This window comes from Papio anubis, chromosome 11 (assembly GCF_008728515.1).
Source record: "Papio anubis isolate 15944 chromosome 11, Panubis1.0, whole genome shotgun sequence".
Lineage (NCBI taxonomy): Eukaryota > Metazoa > Chordata > Mammalia > Primates > Cercopithecidae > Papio > Papio anubis.
In genome coordinates, this window is record NC_044986.1 from 17,388,419 (window position 1) to 17,411,504 (window position 23,086).

A 23,086-nucleotide genomic window follows, 5' to 3' on the forward strand; every position below is an offset into this window, starting at 1 on the left:
TTACTATGTGGCTATAAGCAAGTTACTTAATATCCACAAGTTCATTTTTCTCATGTGTGAAAGAAAAGTGGTAACACAGTTGATCTTTGAACAAGATGTTCAGGTTAAAGTCCCTGTATAACTTTTCACTCCCTGAACACTTAACTACTAATAGCCTACTGTTGACCAGAAGCCTTATGAATAATATAAACAGTTGATTAACACACATTTTGTATGTTGTATATGTTATATATTGTATTATTATAATAAAGTAAACTAGAAAAAGGAAAATGTTATTAAGAAAATCATAAAGAAGAGAAAATATACTTACTATTCATTACGTGGAAATAGGTCGTTATAAAGATTTTTATCCTAATTGTCTTCATTTTTAGTAAGTGGAGGAGGAGGAAAAGGAGAGGCTGGTATTGGTGTCTCAGGGTGGCAGAGACAGAAGAAAATCTGCATATGAATGAGCCCACACAGTTCAAACCCATGTTGTTCAAGGGTCAACTGTACATACCTCATAGCAAGGACCCCCAACCCCAGGCTGCATGTCAGTACCAGTCTGTAGCCTATTGAGAACCGGGCCTCACAGCAGGAGGTGAGCCATGGGTGGGCGTGAGTGAGCATCACAGCCTGCGCTCCACCTCCTGTTGGATCAGCAGAGGCATTAGATTCTCATAGGAACACGAACCCTATTGTGAGCTGCGCATGTGAGGGATCTAGGTTGCAAACTCCTTATGAGAATGTAACTAACGCCTGATGACCTGAAGTGGAACAGTTTAATCCCAAAACCATCACCCCTGCCGCTGATCCCCAGGTCTGTGGGAAAATTGTCTTCCATGAAACCCGTCCCTGGTGCCAAAAGGTTGGGGTCTACTGCCCTGTAGGGTTATAGTAACTGAAAGAACACTATGGTGCAAAGAATAGATTCACAACAAACAGTATTTATGGCTTTTTTGTTTTTATGTTTCGTTCTGTTTTATTTTTTGGGACGGAGTTTCGCTCTTGTTGCCCAGGCTGCAGTGCAATGGCACAATCTTGGCTCACTGCAACCTGTGCCTCCTGGGTTCAAGTGTTTCTCCTGCCTCAGCCTCCCCAGTAGCTAGGATTACAGGCATCTGCCACCACGCCTGGCTAATTTTTGTATTTTTAGTAGAGATGGGTTTCACTATGTTGGCCAGGCTAGTCCTGAACTCCTGACCTCAGGTGATCCACCCGCCTTGGCCTCCCAAAGTGCTGGGATTACAGGCGTGAGCTACCACGCCCGGTCTTCCAACCAGTATGTTTTAATGACACCACCAACAATTGATGCTTTTTAATTGCCAGTTATCTTTTGTGAGGTTATCTGTCCTGAGTATAACTAATATGTGGACATTTCCATAAAATTCAAAGTAATTTATTTTTCTGGTCATAAAGGGTAGAACTGAGTTGGGCTCTTTCAAACTTAAATAAAATAGTTTAAAAAATTACTATCCAAGGAATAAATCAGTATTCAAATCATGAAAACAGAAGATCTCTATGATTGGTTTCAGACATGCTACATTGGAAATATAAATTGCTTTATTGTTTTGTGTCATCTTTCCCTAATATTCTCATGTTCATTGAACCTTAAATCTAAACAAGTTAGTTTTCATAGATGTATTCCATTGAAAGTACAGTTTGGGGCTTGATTTCTATCCCTGAGATATGTAGCTTGATCCATCTTACATGAAATATAAAAACACAAAATCCAGTCTATAGGGGTTATGGGCTTGAAGCGAAATTTTACGTTGTAAAGTAGACATTTGTGGAGTATACATCTTTTGCATATCTTTTATGGTGAAGAGTCTCCAAAATTGTAAGATAATTTTATTCATCAATTAAATATTTATCAAGCAACTATTAAGTACCAGAAACTGGTTAGCAGCTAGGGATTCAAAGATAAAATAAGATACAGCCACTGCCTTCAGAGAGCTTACTACTGGGGAATAATGAAAAGAACATAGCAAGTTTGATATATGTTAGAAGGTGCAGATATATGTTAGAAGGCATGGGATTTCAAGACAGTGAGGTCACATTTGTACGGAGGGGACTGAAAAGGTCTCACGGAAGAGGAAATACCATTTGAACCAGGCTTTGAAAACAAGCAGCTAACAGAGAGGATTTCAGGTACAAGAAACAACAGTATGGCAGACCACACCTGCACTCAGAGAATCATAAGAAAAATATGTATGGAATGATAGGCCCAGCAGCCATCACAAAGATATTTATCTAGTCATTTTTCTCATGTTGTAGATGAAGAAACTGAAGGCCTGAGAGTTTAAAATAATTGTCCAAGGACCCCCATGTAGCCAGTGGTGCTGCGCAGGTAGGCTTAGGACTCTGAGGTGCTAAACCCGGACGGGAAGTTGAGGAGAGGTCAGAGAAGACCCTTCATGCCAGAGTAAACGTCTAGACCTATTTCAACAGGTAATGAAAAGTCTGCAAAAGTATGAGGAAGTGATATGATTAGAGCTGTGCTTTCCTTTGGGAGCAACCCAGGTGAGAAGCAACCACTCCCAGAACAAAGCATGGAGGGAATAAGAATGGAAAAAATAAGATGTCTTCCCTGTCTGCTCCAGGGATAAAATCTGTGGAGCTTCATGATTACTGAGATGTAAAAGGGCAGAAAGAGAGAGAAGACAGGCTAATTTGAAGGTTTCAAACTTGAGCCACTCCGAAACAGACTTTACAAAAACAGGCAAGTCAGGGGAGAAGAGCTGGTCTGGGGAATGGTGGGAGGTGATAGAGGGAAGGGGGAAGGAAGGCTGACTTTTTATCTGAACGGGAGGAAATCCAGGTTGAGATGCCGGTGCTCAGCATGTGAGAGGTGTTGGCTGAAGACCCACAGGACTGGCAGGCAGTTAGCTGCAGAGAAGTTTTCCCTAAGTGAGTGGAAAGGGTAAAAGAAGCTGGCTAAGGATCAGACCTGGGGGAAAGCCTGTATGCAAGGGGCAGACGAAGCTGAGGATGCACAGAAAGGAGGTGCTCTACAGCCATTGCCGCTAAGTGAATTCTAAGTGGGTACCTGTGATGGGTCAAGGCACAAAACAACAGAGGAAGGGAAAGTTTCCAGAACGTGGGGAGGTGAAGTGGGGAATAATCGACAGTCAAACACTACAGAGATGTTAGAATTGAGGAAAGGGCATTTTAATGACTATGTTTATCACTCGATTACTGCTGTGGACAAATATTAAACTTAGCAATTGTACATCTGTTTTATTTCACCTCTCTGTTCTTTGTTCATAGCACTTTAACACAACTTGTAAGTATGAGTTGATTTGCATGCGTTGATTTGCATGAATGTTTGTCTCTGCATAGGCTGTAACCTCTATGAGGGCAGGAACTCTGTTTGGTTCACTATAGTAGATCCAGTGCTGCCATATAATAGATACGTTTACACGTTTCTTGAATGAGTAAGAGTAGCAAGGGAGGATTCACAATAACTCTATTTTGGAAACAAGGGAAAATTATTTCCTTCTGTTGATTTTAAGGTCTTTTAATATCAGATATTTTTTTGACACAGAGTCATATTTATTAACAAGAATCTCAGATATTTGTTCTTATCTCTGTTGTTTCCTGGGCTATCTGCCTAATTTTCTAGTTTATTTTACCATGAATGCCACTTTTTCTTTCTTCTTTGTGAAGACACATACACTGGCTATAAACAATATTTATATTTGAGGTTAAAGGGCAACTAACATGCCAGATTTTTATAATGAAGTTTTGATGTAATTCAGTAGTTCTATTTCTTATTCTAGCCACCTCTAACAAAGAAAGTGCTAAGATTATATCAACAGATGTATTTCTACAAGTGTGAAGATACGGTGGCAGAATTATAAAAGAAAAACAAAGTCTGAAGGGATAGAAATTTCAGAGGCTGCTAGAAACTGGAAATTTGCTTTAAAAAACTGTCTTCAGAGGAGAAAGTACTACACTGTGCAGCAGTGTAGCAGACCTGGACTCCATTTCCCATCCATCTCTGAGATTACGGGAAATGTACCTCTCACTGGTAGTGTTAGCTTCTTTTTACTCACTTCGAAAATGGGGGCACTCTAAACCACCTACCTCTTTCAAACATGCTAAGAAGATTTCATTAACACAATTTTAAGATTTTGTTAAATTTAAGGAGCAATGCTAACTATTTTTAGTCACTAATAATCAATACATATGAAAATAAAGTTTCCCAATGGCTCTGAGCAGCTAAAAAGATAAATTAAAGTACCACTCAGACGCGAGTTATTTGCTCTCCCCACCCCAAACTGGCATGACTTAGCATAATTTGCAGTATTAAACCGTGCAATGGGGTTAGAGTGAAACGCATCTTAGGAATCTAATCTAACCCCATCATTTTTTGCATGGGAAAACAGAAGACCCAGAGACTAAAAGACTTGCCCATGGTCCCACTGCTAGTGAGTGACAGAGCTAGGTCTAGATCTTAGGGCTTGTGGCTCCAAGTCCAGAGCTCAGATGTACGAGTTTAATTTCTTTTCCTGTGAGTTCATGGGCTTCTTCCTATTACATATGCTGAGTCATAGTTTCATTAGTAGATGCGCCATGGCATGCAGAGATTTGCATTTTACCAAATTTCTGAAGTCACCGGCAAAGATAAAATTGTCCTTACTACCATAAGCCCACTGCTTAGCAGAGACCCTCTAGGGCCTTCCTCCTTGACTTTGGGTTTAAAGGTTTTTTAGGAATAAGGGCTATGCTCCATTATCTTTATCCACAGGAGCACAGTGATGAGGGAGAGTCACACAGGCTGAGGAGCCAATGTCCCTGGGTTTGAATTCTGGCTCACTCACTCACTAGCTGTATTTACCCTGGGGAAGTCATTTAATCTCTCTAGAGTTCTGGTTTTCTAAATAGTAAAAGCGGGATAATCATCTCCACAGAATCATTAAGAGGGTTACACCAATGAATATATAAAGCACTTAAAATAATGCCTGGTTCTTTTTCCCTTTCCTCTTTTCATGAAATGAAACCAAAGTTCTCTTATTGTTATCATTATAAACAAGAAAGACATCCATGACACTGTGGGAAAACGATTATTTTAAACATTATATAATATTTCTAGATTATTCAAAATAATCTAATCATCCTGCCCAAACTTCTAAGGCTAATGTAGAAAACTTAAAAATTTCAAAACCTTAGACTTTCTAGTAGTATTCTTTTGGTAATGGTATAGTCAATCATCTATGAGGCAGGATCATGGCAAAATTCTACTTCCAGTTGTAGCACATAGCTTCTTTTCAGCAGTGGAGATTTGGGCCATTGGGATTTTTGATCCAGTGAGAAAAGTTAATCTGCTTCTCATTAGGAAGAATCCATAAACTATGAAATCCATAATCTTCCATCACAAAGTGACAGCAATCATTATCATTTTCAATTTATGCTTCTGAAGAGCTCTATTTACTCCATCCACATTTCATCTTAATGTGCCTCTAAAACGCTCGGGGACCATGCTGTCCGGGGTGACTGGAGACATGCTTGGTTGTTTAGTGTCATGCAGGAGAGTTACTTAATGTGTCCTGTTTTCATGGAGATGTCAATCTTTCAACCACTTTGAGATCAGAAGACAAAGTGGCTGCACAGTGAACATAGGCATAAACAACAGCATAAATCCCACCTTAACCAAAGAGTCTGGCATGGCTGCTCACAGAAAATACAGAAATGAAGCAGCAGGTTTACTGGGCGGGGGAGCAGGAAACCTAATTAGTCCAGCTCTAGGAATGCCAAAAAGCCTACTTAATATCTTTTGCCTTACTATTCTAAGCCCCCTAAAGGGAGAATTTCTCCCAAGCACCTAAATTTATTGTATTAAAAAGAGATTAGTGCATGGGTAATCTAAGGGATGAGTCGGCACAGTTTTTCTTTTGACCTCTGGTTAAGACAAGAGCCATAAAGAAGGGAGTTCACACATTTCAGAAAGAAACTAAAATGGCCACGTCTAAGTATTACTTGCCACATATTGCTGAAGCAATTGCTGGTGGAAAGAAAATCAAATCCAAAGATAATGCTATTTTTTAAATTAAAAAAAAAAATCACTAGCTGCTCCTGAAAAGAGATGGCCAAAGTAGTTCCTGTGCATTTCTGTCACTCATTTTCAGGGTTGAAATCCACTGTATGAGAGAAATCCACCATGCCCATAGGATGCTTCTGCCTTTGCCGATCCTCAGGCTCAACCTCCTTAAATGCTCTTATTCATGCCAACGGAGAGTACACATGACACTGACATTTAGTAAGTTACATTTCAAACAAAGAGTCTGATAAAAAAAATTTAGTAAGCTACATTTCAAACAAGGAGCCTGATAAAAAAAATCTGAGATTATGCAAAGTACTACAAGAAGACTTTTAATCTATAAGAAGACTCTTAATGAATGCTAATTTAATAACTGAACAGAAACACTAACATTTGGAGAAATAAATAGCCCAACAGCCAAGAGAAGACCCCTGGCACCCTGTCCTTCACACAGTGGGGGTGGGGTCAGGAGCCTGCCAATGAAGCTCCGCCTCTACCTCCTCCTCAACTCCCCCAACCTGTCACCCTGCACAAAGAGTGGAGGAGGTTCAAGAGAACACAGGGCTTCTAGGAGAGGAATCTGGGAAAGGGTAAATTAATTTGAACCCAGTTGCTCATTTTACTGAAATTAACTGAAGCTCATAGAGTCAAGTGGTTGCTAAAGGTCACATTTCCAGCCTACTATCATTGTCATCATCATCACCAAAATAACTTATGAACTGATTTCTATGTGTAGGGCACTGGGATGAGCACAGGCATATATAAGGACTTTCCTGTAAAGATATAGAATAAACTAAACTTCAACAATGAGATAACCAGTGTCAGCATTTGGTTCCCAAGAGCCAATATGGTTCCCAAATAATCATTGGAATATATTTCCTCTCAAATGTGTTAAGTTTTAATTGGCTGTGTACACACTAAATATTTGGATGAGGAGTGAAAAAAATAGTCATTTAGTTCATAGATCGGTGTCAGTATTTTTCTTGTTCAGGGAAAACCTAGATGATGATATTGGAAAAAATTTTCTCTACAGATATTGCCTTTTTTCTTGCAGTGAAGTCAAGATATTTTATTTTATTGTTTCCCAACATTTTATTATTAAATATTTAAACATGTATCAAAGTTAAAAGAATTTTATAATGAATACCAGTATTCCTAGCACCTAGATCCTACCGTTAACATTTTACTTTACTTGCTTTATGACATATCAGTCCATCTACCCATCTTACCCATCTTCCAAATTGATGAAGATAACAGATAATGCTGCAATTTAAAGAGTAGAACCACTGTCTTATTTCTGTAAGAGCTTGAAAAATCTACTAGATTGTTTTTAGAAAACAAAGAACAAGCTCATCCTGAATTATGTACACAGATACTCATCATAGTTTAATCCTCAGGCTCTGTAAAAAGTATGGTAAGCTATTTCAATCTTTTGTCTAGCTCTATCAACCCTGTAGACATTTTCAGTATTCATCCAAATGCTTGCTTTTGTAAAGACATGGGCTGTTTATTATAGACAGGCTCTCTGCTACAGATCATCAGGAAAAATTACCTGGAATGCTAGCAGTAAGTAATTTTTATTCTTTTGCTCTACACTCTAGTATCCCCTCTCCCAATTATTCCTTGAGTGCAGATATACAGTGCTTTCTACATCTCACTCCCCTCTTATAACACCTATCTCACAGCCCTGTCATGAGGATCACATGTGAAAAATAGAAGAACATTTTAGAAAGAGTAAAGTACTATGCATATCTAAGATAACATTACCCTTAGTAATCATAATCCAGTTGTTAGAAAACACAGCTGAGGTAATGGTTCACACTGCTATTTGTCTCTTTCATATAAGTCAAAAAGGACTTCAAAGGTTAAAGGGACAGAGAATTGGCAGTTGCCTTCAGTCTGCCCATCTCGTGAAGGATCGAGAAAAACCTTGATGTATATCACACAGACTTGTTTTCATTAGTGAAGTGTTTGTTTTGGAAATCATCCCAGTTTTAAAACAATACTTCCATTAGCTGTGCAAGTACCTATAATTATCCATCTTATCTGACCAGTGCCAAACTATTTTACTTATTGCATCCCATTTACCTCAGAGGTGCTGAAAGGAAAAGAACAAGACATTCATTCAATGTATGAAAAGGTGCAGAAAATGTTTATTTCTTTGAATAAACATCCATAAATGAACTTTGGATAGAAATTCCTGCAATAAGATATCATCAGGTACCATGAATGATGAATCTGAAGGTGTTGGAAACTCTTTGCTCCCATATATGGGAAAAGTTCTGTAAACCTAACGTTTACAAGGCATAAAGTAGTACATTTTCCATTTTTTGTGTCTGGTTGGACACAAGTCAAGAAAGTGAGGAACAAATTCAAAGCCAAGTAGGGAAGTAAGAAAAGATAAAATAAGCAAGGAGGCCAGTTCATCATCAGTTACTGTTATTGAGAACTTGCCAGATTGCTGGCATTTTATTTTATGCTTAAGGAGAATTGAAGAGAAAAACAGATTTGAAATCACCCTTGCCCTCAAAAAGCATTCATTCCAGAGTGGTTGGAGAGAGAAAATAATCAGGAGACAGAAAAATTCAAAATTATAAAGATGGAATAGTATATGCAAAAAGAGAGAAATAAGTGTGGTCTGCAATTTAAGTATGATTTATATTCCACATTGAGCATGCTTAGAATGTGGACAACACCACCGCAATGAGCAGACGTCTAAGAGGACAGGTATAATTATCCTCAAATCAAAAACATGCTTTTCCTACAGGAAAAGGCTCAGAACAAAGGCTGGCTGTGCCCACCTAAGACAGAGGTTCCCCTGGCCCATGAACTCCAGTTGGTGCTGAAAGCAAGGGCATATCTTAAACCTACTGAGATGATTGCATGAAGCTGTCATCCTCTGATGCCATTCAACATTCCAAACATACATGTTCCCTAGTTTGGTTCCATATTCACAAAGCAAATTTCTAATCATATTTATAATTTGGTTTCCAACATGCCACACATACCGGAAGAAAGGAAGCTGGCTGGAAGGGTCTAGAACACGGTGGCCCTGCTAATGAGATTTCTCATTGTAATACCAGCAATTAATGCAGGTGTATGTGTGAACATTCATACATGTGTGTATTATACAGAAATACACACATATTCAACATGTGTTTTTCAGAGAAACACTGGGAAATCTCCATTTATAACAATGCAGCTATCTAGATAGTTGGGTAAAAGTTTGTATTCTCATAAAATTTTACCATGCTCTAAATTAGAACCTTGTAAAGATCCTTACTGTGCTATTTAGTGGCATTGTTTATTTCTTCTGTTCAGTCTACAAGTTCTGCTTAACTGCTGAAGGCTCCTCATTTATCATACCTGACTGCCCAGGGGGAGGGGCACCTGATGATCCTCGTGGTAGACAAAGAAACACAGTCAGAACAGCAGCTCTGTTCCCAGCACAAGGTTCAATGGCGATTGGCTTGGGTGCCCCCTGAAAAAGAAAACCCACTTTAAGTTTGCACAATTGACATAGCATTGCTATTTTAATTTTCATCTTATCTATCCTTTAGGTAGCTGTGCTGTACATTCCTACTTGTTCAGGACACACCATGTGTTATTTTAACACTAGCTCCTTGCACACTATAGATGTGCACTTGGCCTACATTTGAATAAATCAACAAATTTCACTATATTTGACGAGCAGCTTGTGAGCCACAAAGTTATGCAACTTTTGTTCCTTTTTCCCAATTTTTTCCTCTCACCAATGATGTACAACACAGTGTAGTTTATCCAATTAAGTGATCACAATTCAAAATATTCTGTTGGCTTATCTTAATTTTCTTATTTTTACTGTCTACAGAGTGTACAACATGATGTTTTGATATATGTATACATAGTGAAATTATTACTACAGTCAATCCAAGTAACATATTCATCACCTGATACAGTTACCTATTTTTTGGTGGGAAGAGCACTTAAAATACACTCTCTTAGCAAATTTTCAGTATACAATACAACAGTATTAACTATAGTCCTCCTGCTTACATTAGATCTATAGACTTATTAATCCCACATAAGTGCAAGTTTGTACCCTTTGACCTACATCTCCTCATATCCTCCCCCTCCCTGTCCCTGGTGACTATTGTTCTATTCTCTGTTTCTATGTCTTTGACTTTTTTTAAGAATCCACATGTAAAAGTGAGATCAGGCTGGCATATCTTTAATACTGTTTTATTGAAATACCTACTTACTAATCACCCACCAATGCACTTGTATAAATAACTTTAGAAATAACATAGAGTAAATATATAATAATAATAATAATAGCAATAGCTAGTATTTTATTAAGTTGTTACTATGGATTAGGTGTTCAAAGTGCATTACATATATTGACTTATTTAAACTCACAACAACTCTGTAACATGAGAACACTGAAGCAAGAGGTTAAAAAAGCTTGCTAGGACTTGTATAGCTAGGAAGAAGTAGTTGGGCTAGCATTTAAGCTCAGGCAGGCTGCCTCCTGAGTTCACATTCTTAATCACACAATGCATGCTTATGACATGTGTGCATATGCAAACATGCACCTCCACACAAGTATACATAAACGTATGCACAAGTACACACATGTGTATACAAATCCACATATGAAATTTGGAATGAAACACAATGTGATCTTTGGAATAGTGAGGCTATCAATTTAGCCTAGGAATGTTAGTTTTGGCCATTATTTAAAGAGCTGTAGAAGAGACATGGTTGATATATCAAAGCAACATTTCTGAGTAAAGGCAAAATTAAATGGAAGAATAAGTACCACGGCTTTAATTATTAGAACAAATGATTTGTTCAGGTTTTTTTCATTGATGATATTTAAAGTTTTCAGAAGAAATACAGACATATGCAGTCATTCACCTAGAATATTCTAGAATACTGCCGTTTCTAGAAAGTTTAATGAGGCATTAAAGATAAAATATGTCTGCTTTCATGTAAAACTTAAACTGAAATTTCTGGTGACAACGGTTTTATGTGGTTATAAAGGATTTCTCCTTTATAGCAACATAAATCTCATGTTTTAAAATTATCCTCATATAGATAACATTTTGGGAGTATTCAATATAAAGGTGAAAGTGGACATGGTGGTGGAAGTAAAGGGCATAAAAATGTTCCAAGAAAATGCTGTAAGCCATGTTGCAATACTTGTATCAAGTTACATGATCTATGGTTTTACACTTTAAAGCTTACATTTAATTTAACAGACTTATTTTTGAAAATGTTAAGTCAAAATTAGCATAAGTACATAGATATTCTCCAATGATGTAAATATTTAGAGAATAGGTTTGTCATATTCCAAGGCTAAAAGAAAAATACTATGAAATGTTTCAAATCATATTTACAGGCTACTAAAAGTTATTTTAATTTAATAAATGCAAACAATATATAAAGGTCAATTGATTAAAATATACTAACAGAACATAAAATAAACTCAGGGTTTAAATGATAGTGATATATTGGAAAAACCATACCTAAGAAACAATCAATCATTTCTACCAACAGGCAAGCTTTTCTTTGTTTTTCTTTTTAAACTCTCAACGTATTAACTGATACTCTTCAGCATATCCAAAGGCATGTTAAAAAAAAAACAACTTGACTGCAAAAATTAGAACAGTAGAATTATATGTTTATATAAAAAAGTTGAGAAACAGTGGGTCTTGCTTTAGGAGACTGAGCAAAACAACAAATGATTCAGTAGTACATCACTTTGATCTTTTTGCCAGGCTATCTTTCTGCCACTTTTAACACAAGCAGAAAACATTTTAAAACATCAACTACTGGTGTTTAAACATCAACAGCATCAATGGAGAAAAAAATTAATAAAAAATAAGTAATCTTCAGGTGGAATATGGCCTAATTAACACTTTAAACTTTAAACTTCAGAGACTTAGCAACAAATAAGGACAGTGCAGTAGAATATCTCAAAAGTGGAAAGGAAATTATGCCTGCATAAAAGCTACTTCTACAAAATCTTCCTTTAAAAAATTACTCTCTCATTCTTAGTTCTACTGTTATTGTAAAGAAAACATTCAGAAATTTCTGTATATTGATAAACTATATAAAAGGAGATTATACTTCTATTTAAAAAAATCAAATTGACTTACAACTTGGTCTATTTTTAGGTAAAAGAATTTTAATAAAAGGATATTAGCAAAAATATGAATTATTCATTCTGTTTAAAATATTAGTTACTAGCTCAGCTCTTTGATAACTTCTGGAAGAAATTCACATATTTTAAACATTATTTCTAAGGAGTTTGTGGCAAATATCACTTTCAATACAGAATTGTATATACAAAAAAACCAAACAAATCACTTTATAGCACTTGAATTTTACAACAGAAAATAGCAAAACCCCACGAATGATAATGTTTCTGATACCCTGAGGTTTGTCAGTTGTTTCGTGATAACTACATAACCATGAATCAAAATCATTTCACAATGACATAACATGTTCACTGAGCTGTGCAATTTATCATGTACTTTCCATTGCTGCCTTTCAAAGAGATAAGGCCTGGGTTTGTTTGCCCACAGCACTCAGCAACTGTGATTTACTTCGAGGCATTTTCATATTTGTTGTACTGCAAGAAGTTGGTATTAGGCTCTACCAGAAAATATCACTGACAGTTATGTAATTAGCAGTCCTTGTGTATTAAGCCCACAGCACTTTCAAAAAGACTTGTTTTGTTCACTCTAGTGTTTTTAAAGCTATTGTACTCTTATTTTCAAGTTGCTGTTTTAGGAGCAAAAATTCTATATTAAATGCTTTCCATTTCTCAGCTCTTACAAACAGAAAAAAAATTACCAGAGAAGCTTCTAGAATCATGGAGATTTTCAAGATTATAGTTCTTAAAACTCATAATAATTTGTTCTGAAAATGAGGCCTTCATTTGAGCTCAGGATCAATCCTGGGAAACTGCTGCTATGTGAATCACTGTACGTTTGGAAAACATCAATGGGTAAAGCTGGTTACTTGTTTCTTCTTCCACGGCCCTCTCCAATGGTGAGTGAGGGATTCACTTCTGTAAATCACACTGAGACCCATCACTAGAAACTGTATTCCAGCAGCTGAGGGCTTAACAGAATTATCTGATGTCCTTGGAACAGTCATTACAATTTAAGTGGGGTTTAGTAGAACATTCAAGGACTCAAGATTAAAAAGATGTCACATCCTTTCTCAAAAACGTTTTCAGTAGTTCCAAAGTAGAACTTGTAAACTAAGTCACTTCAAGGCACAGGTGGGTAACAGAGTAATAATAGTTAACATTTATTAAGCACTTACTATATGGCTGGTGTCAATACCTACCCAACGAGGCATTGACTATTTCCATTTTACAGATGATGAAACTGAAGGTCTAAGAGTTCAAGTGACATAAATAAAGTTGTAGACCTAATAGGTGGCGTAACCAGGATTTGGACCAATGCAGTCTATCTTCTGAGCTTGTATGCTTAACTTTATGTTATATTACCTGTAATAGGTAGGAAGACTGACTTATCCCCTAGAGTAAGACAATAAAACGTAGTGGGTACTAACTAGAAAGTGTAACTTTTTAAAAGACATTAACTCTTAAAATGTGTGCTGACCAACAGAACATGTCTATGGGTCAAAAGAGGCTTGAGTCCAAAATGACATTCCCTACATACTCATCTAATCACATCCTTTATTCTGCACAAGCTCTATGTTTTAGTCAAATTAAGCGCTATTAGTAACTGTTCAACTGTTCCCAGGATTTTCAGTCATCTGTGCCTTCTTCACTCTTAGTCTTCCTATTGTCTAAGGCATCCTTCCCACAGGTCTCCAATGTTCCTGATCTTATGCATCCCTCAAAGCCAACTCGTGTCACTTCATCTATAAAGCCTTCTCTGATCTGAGATATTTAGTTTCTCCCTCTTTAGTTCTTTAACTTTACTTTTTGTGGCCCTCTTTATTTTCTACTTTGAATAACAGCTGGGTAAATGTCTATTTCCCATTGCATCAAGCTCCTTGAGAACAGGTCTTGTTTCTTATTCATCCCTATATCCCCTGTGCTCACTTCCTCTCTTTGAAATGTCCAAGCATGGTGCTTGTGCCGCCTTTTTGGGACCTATGTCTACCAATGTTTTATTGTACTTATTAATATACATGTTGTATAGCCCTGCTTCTGCAAGGCATATATTATGTTAGATTTTTCTTTGTCTTACCTATAGCATCTACTAGAGTGCATTGCACATGGTAAGTGAAAGAGTCAATGAATGAGTAAATCAAGTTGTCACAGAGGTCACATGGTGAAATAAGTGATAAGGCATGACCAAGTTTCTCTCCAAATTTGGATATTAAAGGGATAATAAAACACTAAAAATAATAATATGTAACATTTACTGAGTGCTTACTAGATGCCTAGAGCTATGCTAAGCTTTTTACATGCATTATTGTATGTAATCTAAATAGCAACCCTATTAGCAGGATACTGTTATTTTCCATTTCCTACAGATGAAGTAATTGAAATTCAGAGAGGTCAGATGGTATTCTCAGGGTAAGACAGCTAGTGAGGGGCAGATCCAGGATTGAAACTCTGATTCTGCAGTGTAGGTTGTCAGCCATTGTACAATATTACTAAAAAATATAGCTTAAGAAGCCAAGGAGTCTCTCATTCTCTTGGCCTGACTATTAATAGTAAAAATCAATTTAGAATACCAGTTATAACAATTATATGCAGATACTTACCCCATTTCTGACTAGTGATCAGAACATATGAGTCCTCAGACCAGCTCTCCCACTATCTAGCTGTGTGATCCTGGGCTTGTTACTAAGTCAGTTTCCCCAACTGGAAAACTAAGTCAGTTTTCCCCAACAGGTAGGTTGGATGATTTTTAAGGTTCCTTTCCTCTTTAACATTCTGTGCTATGGTTTATGGACAACCTCCAGAATCTGTGACATACCAATATCTAACAGTTTGTCTAAGTATGGTGAAATTTAAAATTTCCAATCCTGAGTATTTTTTTCTTCCTGCTCAGTTACTTTAAATGGCACATCTAATTTTTAAAGAACAGTTTTATACCATATGATGAATACATCACATAAGACTAAATGGCCACCATCGCATGCCAAAAAAGCAATTAGAAAATTGAATCAAGGAATTAAGGATTAATGTGGGTATGTTATACCTGTCAGCAGTAATAAGTATTTTGACAAGAAGAGAATAAATTCTGACAGTATGCACAAATACTAATCTGATAGATGAGTGAAATATTAAAAATGCAAACAACTACACATTAATCACTCTAACATTTCCCTACTAAAATACTTTTAATGCTATTCTTATCAGAATTCATCTATAAATAAAAATGAGTCTTTTTCAACAGCTTGCATGACTTGGTATTTGTGGTTTAATGAGTGTTTATATTGATACGAAATTTAGTTTTTAGTCACATTAGTAAAACTGAATGAATTTACTGAGTATTGTATTAAGTGAGCCTAATGGCTTTTGGCTTGCAGCTAATCAAGCGTGCTGATTCCATAGGATCAGCAAATACTAAGATTCCAGATTTCAAAAACAGATTCTCTGATTCCATTGTTTAGGCTTGGGGAAAAAAATGAAAGCAAAAATCACATTCTTTCCTTATTTACTTTTTGTTTTGCATGAAATGATGAAGGAGAAAAACACATTAGCTGGGTTTACTCAGTAGGAAGGAGAAAAATTCATATTAATAAAAGAAATTAAGCTGATGGACACTCTCAAAAACAGGGTTAAATTGCATTAGAAGCCAATTCAAAGAGAATAAAGTATTACATGTGGGAATAGGTAAAGGAATAAAACATAATCTTCATGGAATCAGGATGCTGCACTTGAGGTTCTGAAGGTATTCCAACCATAAACTTCATTTTCATATCCTACTAAATATCTCTCCTTGCTAAAATGCCTCCACGTTCAATCTGTGTTCAAAATTTCTAACTAAACACACGCATGCACACAAACACAGACACTCATATATACCCATATTTAAGGATTATCTTTATAGTATACTATCTAGATTAACTGAGTTTTGTAGTTATTTTAATTGTGTGGCACTGACTTCGGGAATAAAATGGTTGGATTGTGACAGCTTCAGTTTTATCACCTATTTTTCCCTAGGTGTCTAGGTACCAGAAAGTAAAATGAGACAACACTACCTCTTCTTGAGCTATTATACAATCATGCTTTGCCCTGAGTTGGTTAATAATATGAATGTTAATAGGAGGTGACTTTGAATAGATTATCCTTAAAAGTTGATTCCTGTTAGCATTTTTCAAAACTTTAAAATAGACTTTCTATTAAATCATTATCTTAATTAGATTTGTAACAACCTGTACTTTTCTCCACAACTCAGTGCAAAAAGCAACCTAACCACTATACTTTACGTATGAATTTCAAAATTGAGAACATCCTTTCTGGCCTTGAAAAGTACTGTTAAGTGTGAGAGACAACTGTGCCTGCCAAATCAGTCACTTCTCATCTTGCTCATGCCCAGACTTAGGCTTTTTTTCAGGCCCCTCCATTCACATAGACTTCTTGCCAACATCTACCATTCCTGCCATATTGGCTTAAACCTCTCTACCTGCAAGAAGCTATGCCAGGTCATGCTAGGCCACTCCAGGACCTCTTTGCTCTACTCTCTCTCAATACCTCCGAGTACATAACTTTTCCTTTCTAACCATTGAGAAGAAGTGCAACGTGGTGGTTATGAGAACAACCTTTAGCACCCAACTTCCTGGGTTCAAGGCCATGCTCTCATCCAAGCATGAGTTTGGTTAAAGCACTTAACCTTCCTGTGCCTCAAGTTCTTCATCTGTAAAATAGAGCTAAAAATACCTTACTCATATTGTTATCATAATGATTAAAGGAGTAATATATATATACATGAAGTATAGCACACAGTAAGTACTAAGTCAGTGATTATTATTACACCATTCTGTCCAGTTTTCACTTTGCTTTAGAGTTGTTCTTTGTTCCGTATGAAGAATATGCTCAACTCAAAAGATAGATATCTGAGGACACAGACCATATTTTTTAAAGTCTCTGTTAATGGCTTGATATGAATTAATTAAGAAATTCAGCCTTGAGGAGAGATTTTTTATTGATGGTTTTCAGGGTAGGAAAAATCTAATCCCAATGCCAAACTTCCCACACTTCCACATCAACACTGCCCCTGAATGCCTGCCTGTTCTTCCCATTTTTGTTCCCTGCTTTTATCAAGGAATCTGACCTGACTGCAAGCATTATATGTTGCAGAGAATAGACTTTCCCTGGCACCTAAGACTGAGGCATTTAAGAAATATTTTATGAATAAATGGATATTTGTTTTCCCTTTTCCAAATTGTGCACAAGGTAACTCTCAAAGATATAAACAAAATCTCAATCTAGAATAGATAGATGTAAACCAGCAGGAAAGTTAGAAAAATCAAGATCTTGGTATTATTTCCCAGGCTAGTCCATTCTAACACACATTATGCCATTCATTAATGTCAAATGCCACCATAAGAATACAGCTGATAGATAAATTCTTTTTAAAATGTAAATGTGCTCATTACTGGTGGTCAAGTGCTACATAGGCACAGTACCCACTCTGGTGAAGCATCATTTTAAGCTAAATGCAAGTCTGACTAATTCAGAGCCAAATGCACTGGAAGAGTTATGCACAGAGTCCTGGGGGTAGTAGTGGAGGGAGGCAGGCAGGAGAGGGTATGTGAAGTTCTGGAGAAGGACTTTACCTTGCAGAAGATGACTAGGAGTTCACCAGGAGAATGATGAAGGAGGATTTCTGGCAGAAGTAAAGGCATGCACACAGAGATGCAAAGACATATGGGTTGTATTGGAAACTGATAGAAGTTCATTGGGGAGGTTAAGTGTTAGGAAATATTCTGTAAAGAGGGATGAGAAGAGGCAATAGAGGAAGACTGAGGCCCTTCAAAATATCCAGGTCTCCCCTTAGCCCTTCTCATCCTTCCTGACCATGGCTGGAATTCTCACTACCTGCTTAAAATGTGCTGAGATGCTCAGACAGAACCTGACGTGTGCAGCACACGGTGGGTCATGGGCAGCCTTCATCAAGACGTGGTGTGCATCATCCCTCATGAACATGAGCAAACCTCTCCCTGTTAGGAACTTGCGGTGTCCCTTTATTAAACTATTAGTCAAATCTGTTATACTGAGGGAACATTAAATTAAAACATTTATTCCTGAAACTTCAATCATAAAAGTAAATCAAGAAGCACTGTGAAAACTAACTGTCAGCAGAAAGAATAAAAGTGCAGATTTGGCAATATTCTTAATGAAGAATCAGATGTTCATAGATTCACATAATAAATGACTTTCTACTGTAATTATCATACCAGTCGCAACCTATTATAAGTACAAAAGCATGGACGAAACTTTGAATGAAAGAGTTTAATATGACTTGGTACAAAAGCATGTGTGTAATTACCTGGATTTCTCAGAGAATAAGTCATTCTGGATTGCAGAGTTTTCCCAGAAAGCTGAACATTAACTCTACAAGAGCTAAAGCTTTGCTGTTTTAGGGTGTTAAAAAAATACTGCAAAGTTGCTTGAAATAAATATCATTTTCTATGCTTCTCAACAAGTCTGTAATATATTAAACATAATTTAATATTGTCTTGATGTTCCATGATCAACATTGTGAACATCAGTTTTCACAGAATGCTAAAGACACATAGAGTTGCAAATGTGTGAATGAATAAGTATGTTACAGCTATAGCCCTTTTCCCTCCTCTTCCCCAGTCCCAGAAACCACCAATGCCAGCTTGCTTGTTACGTATTTGTTTCTTTACATAAATGCAACCTAAAACTTACGCAGCTGCCAGTGGATAAAGTGACTGCTTTTCTGTAAACCCCATCAGTGATACAAATACTGAAATGACCTTCTCAAGAGGTTGTCTTATTTTCCACAATATCTTCTTCCCTGTTGCTGTCAGTGTGCTGTGACCTGTCAGTAACATTCAAAGTACTGCCTAATTTCTACATTACCAATCCCATGTACCACAGACATCCTCTTGACAGTCTGTAACCATCCTCCTATGTCCCTTGAAGTTCGTAGACAGAGTAGCCTTTGCAATTTCAAGAATTTTGACAATAGAGTTTGGAAATAATCTTACTACTAAGTCTAGAAATACTTCAGCAGACCCAAATGACTTTACTTGACATGAAGTGGGTGGGGGTTCAAATATTATGGGATTTTGAATAAATTACTGAACTTTTCTGTGCCACAGCTTTTCTATATAGAAAATAGAGATTATAACGCCAATCTTGCAAGTTTACATTGAGGATTATAAAGAATAATATAAGATTAAGGCACTTAGTATAGAGCCTGGCAAAAAGTAGTTGTTTAAATACAATTTTATATTAGGTCAAATCACTTGCAAATGCAATTTTTAAAAGTCAAAACCAATTGAATATCAGCAATTTTATATGGATCAATGTTAATAGTTCCCTTTCCCTTCCTTCCACTTTGCTTTGGTGATTGATGGCAGGTAAATAAAGGAGGCTTACACATCAAGATCTTTTCTTATCTTTCTCTCCTGGGTGATGTCATTCTCTCAGGATTGGTCCGAAAGTATGGCTCCAGTATTCTAGTGTCTGGTCTAGAACTGAGTTCCAAGTTCAAACATTAGTCTATTGTGGAGATGATATTTGATCAATGCTAGTGTTAGAAAGCTCAGAGGCCAAAGCCATTAAAAAGGACATATTCTACGCAAACCTTTCTGCTCACACGGCAAACAGAAGAATATTTTATGGATGGATAGGCATAGAAACGCCTCCTAAGGGTGTTCTGCTGTATCTGTGTGTGGCTTGGGAAGCCTCTTTGCTCACTGGCTGTCTCCTCATTATTTCCTAAATTTAAATATCCCTAATTTTATAATCAAGTCAGATCAGAGGGAAAAATGTGAGAAAGGATGGTAGTAGACAGAGGATGCTTTTTGCAGGTTTCTGGGGTCTTCCTGCAGGGATCAAAGTTATTTCTAGGTTCTCTGGAACTCACAATACAGGACTTGCTACCCTTGCGTATGACCTGAGATATGTAGAGTCCTTGTGTGGCCAAACTAAATATACTTGTGTGGCATTCCTTTAGGTCTTTTCCTCAAATTAACTAATATGTGATTGTGTGAACTCAACTACCACATGAGAGGTTGCTTTAGAAAATGAAGTATATGAGAGTGAATAAAATATCTCTTCAAATCTGTCTTTTCCCCAAAGCTCCTTTTTCAGTATGACTAAAAATTAATGGTCAGAGTCTGTGTAATGATCCTTTCCCTGGTTTTACTTATGCTGCTTTACCAACTCCCTGTTGGTCCTACTAATTATCTAATTGATTAAGCCTTCAAGGAGCCTTCTGTCATTGGGTGGCGCCCACTGCACACATCTGGCTCACTGTATTTTCTTTTAAAAGGACAACAGTTAATTAAAAGAGCCACAGCACAAATGCAGGTATCAACTGGGAAGCAGATCTTGGTTGTTTCCTCAGTTGTTCTCTGCAGAGGGTTGAATAGCATCTCCTAAAAGTTCATGTTCATCCAGAACCTCAGAATGTGACCTCTTGTGGAAATAGGTCCTTTGCCAATGTAATTAGTTAAGATTAGGTGAGAGGTCGTACTCCATTAGGGTAGGCCTGGCCTACTTTTGATACAAGGAGATGCCACACGGGAGAGTCACTGAAGAGTTCACCATATGAAGACAGAGGCAGAGACTGCAGTGATGCATCTACAAGCCAAGGAGCACCAAGGTTTGCAGGCAATGCCAGAAGCGAGGGGAGGGGCACAGAAAAACACTCTCCTTTAGGGTCTCAGAGGAATCAACTCTGCCAACACCTTCATTCCAGACTTCTGGCCCCCAGACTGTTTTTTTAAGCCACCAACTTTGTGGTCATTTAGCCCTCAGGAGCTAATACAGCCTCCCTAGTCACAAACCAACCTTTAACAGAATGGCCAAGGAGTATTGATTGCTTGCCATCTTTTTCTTTTGTTTTGGAAACGATCATAAGTATAATACGGTAACTTACCAGTCTCAACACCTCAGAATATTTCCCCTATTTGGGGGCGATTCAAGCCACTTTCACTTCAGAAGTTAGCTACATATCACATAGCATGGCAAATGCAGCTCACACAAAGGTCAATGGGGAAATTCACTTAATTATGGGAATTTTGTGATCATTGTATGATTGATGATGTTCCTAAAATGGAAAATGGTGGTAATTGCTCCTTAGAACGCAAATGTAGTATATGTTGTATGTTGAATTCCCCAGGAAACAGATTCTGAGATTCTGAGACATGTGTGCAGGAGGTTCATTGGTAAGTAGCCACAGGAACAACATCGGTGTGGGGTGACAGAGCAGACAGAGCGTGGCAGAGGGTGAAGTTCACCTGTGGTGCGGCAGCCTCTGCCCGAGTGGGTGGTCCTTTAAAGTTGTATCACATTGAGACAAGAGGCTAAGCCTTTGAACCTATCCATGGATGGAGGCTGTCCTCGGGGGGCGGAGAATGACCATTGTGACAGGCAGCTTCTGTCAGCAGCGGGTGATTCCTGGAGAAGGACCGGGCTCAGAGCTGGGAAAATGAGAGGCTCAGTCTCGAAGTGGGAATGCAGGCAGCACATCCCAGTCGTACTATAATATTCACAGTTCTGAAGAGAAATTTCCTTATTAGCTAAGAGTGACTGGGCCAAGGCCAGATTTAATATGTTATGGTCTAGATAAGGTTATTGGTCATTTATACTTTTGTTCCTCACCAAGCTTCTGAGGCTGCTATATATTGCCCTTCCTAATTCTCCCATATGAGTGCTTGCTCTTCAGGACTGGCAACTCTGATGGTGATTTTTATCTTCAAGAAAGGGCAGAAAGTATGATCTGGTGTTAACTCCATGGCTAGGTCAATAGTCTAAAGAACTGAGTAAGCATTACTCAATATTTTATTCTTCACAGTTGGTATTTAAATGATTCAATGTATCTTACTTTTTGTTAAGTCATGAAGCTTTCAGAGGAAGAGGTCACCTTTCCTCTGAAATAAGATCACCCTTATTTTGCATTCAGGGACAGTGGAAGATGAGTAATTAATTAATCTCACCAAGGTTCTGTAAGATGTCAAAAGGGATGGCAGAGAAGACGCCAATATCCTCTGTTTGCCTGTGAAGTCATATTCTGTCTTGGAAAACTGCAAGTTTATATGTCTTTTCTCTAATAATAATAATGTCAACTATTATTAATTGAGCATGTATTATTTACTGAACACTCCCTTGAGAAGTGGAAGGTGAACTAAAAGCAGTTGCAGGACACTGTACTAATTACTAATACATGTTCCAAGTATTAGCAACATTACAAGGTTTTTGAACCCAGAACATGAATATGTCATATTAGTTGTAAAAACTGCTGCAACAAAGCAAACTAAACCCTTTGGATGGAACATTTACATCAATACTTTGAAGATCAATATTGGTCCTTATCACACTAAGGCAAGAAAATACACAGCAGAGGAGAATTCATTATCTTGAAGATTAACACATGGTGGAAGGTACTAGGGGAAGGTGTGAGGTGACAACACTGCAGTTCTACATGTAGACATCCCATTGGAGTACAAACCAGGAAGACGCTTTGCTAATACAGATTCCAAATCCGTCAACAGCTGCCTGTTTGTTGGCAATCTCATTCTATTCAAAACAAGTAGAAACTGATCATGTTACCTAACCAGGGCAAAATGGTAAAGGGAACATTCTAATTCGTTGAAGAGACCAAAATATAGGGGTTTGCCTAGAGACAGGCAAACAAACTTCGAAAACGAAGTGGAAGAGTTTGAGGGGCAAAGGAGAAGTAGGCAATTGGGTCAGAAGAGAAGAGTTGTGGAGCCTTATGGATTCAGACATATATACTAAACTTAGGAAAGTAGGTTTCAAAAAGTTCAGAAAAAAAATACAGGTATAATCCCACCACTAGATAATCTAAAATAATATGGCGCAAAGGACAGGAAGCTTTAAAATATCTTGTTGAAATCCAAAGTGACAAAATA

The 23,086-nt window shown here is 37.4% G+C and overlaps 1 protein-coding gene across 6 annotated transcripts in view; it reads right to left on the reverse strand.

Moving 5' to 3' along the window:
• ATRNL1 (attractin like 1) overlaps positions 1-23,086 on the reverse strand; it is an 832,634-nt gene that overhangs the window by 89,285 nt on the left and 720,263 nt on the right. For all 6 annotated transcript variants that reach the window (XM_017944361.3, XM_017944358.3, XM_017944357.3 and 3 more), the window contains one exon: positions 9,389-9,503. In XM_017944361.3, the coding sequence (XP_017799850.1) occupies positions 9,389-9,503 (115 nt within the window). The remainder of the gene's footprint in view (positions 1-9,388; positions 9,504-23,086) is intronic.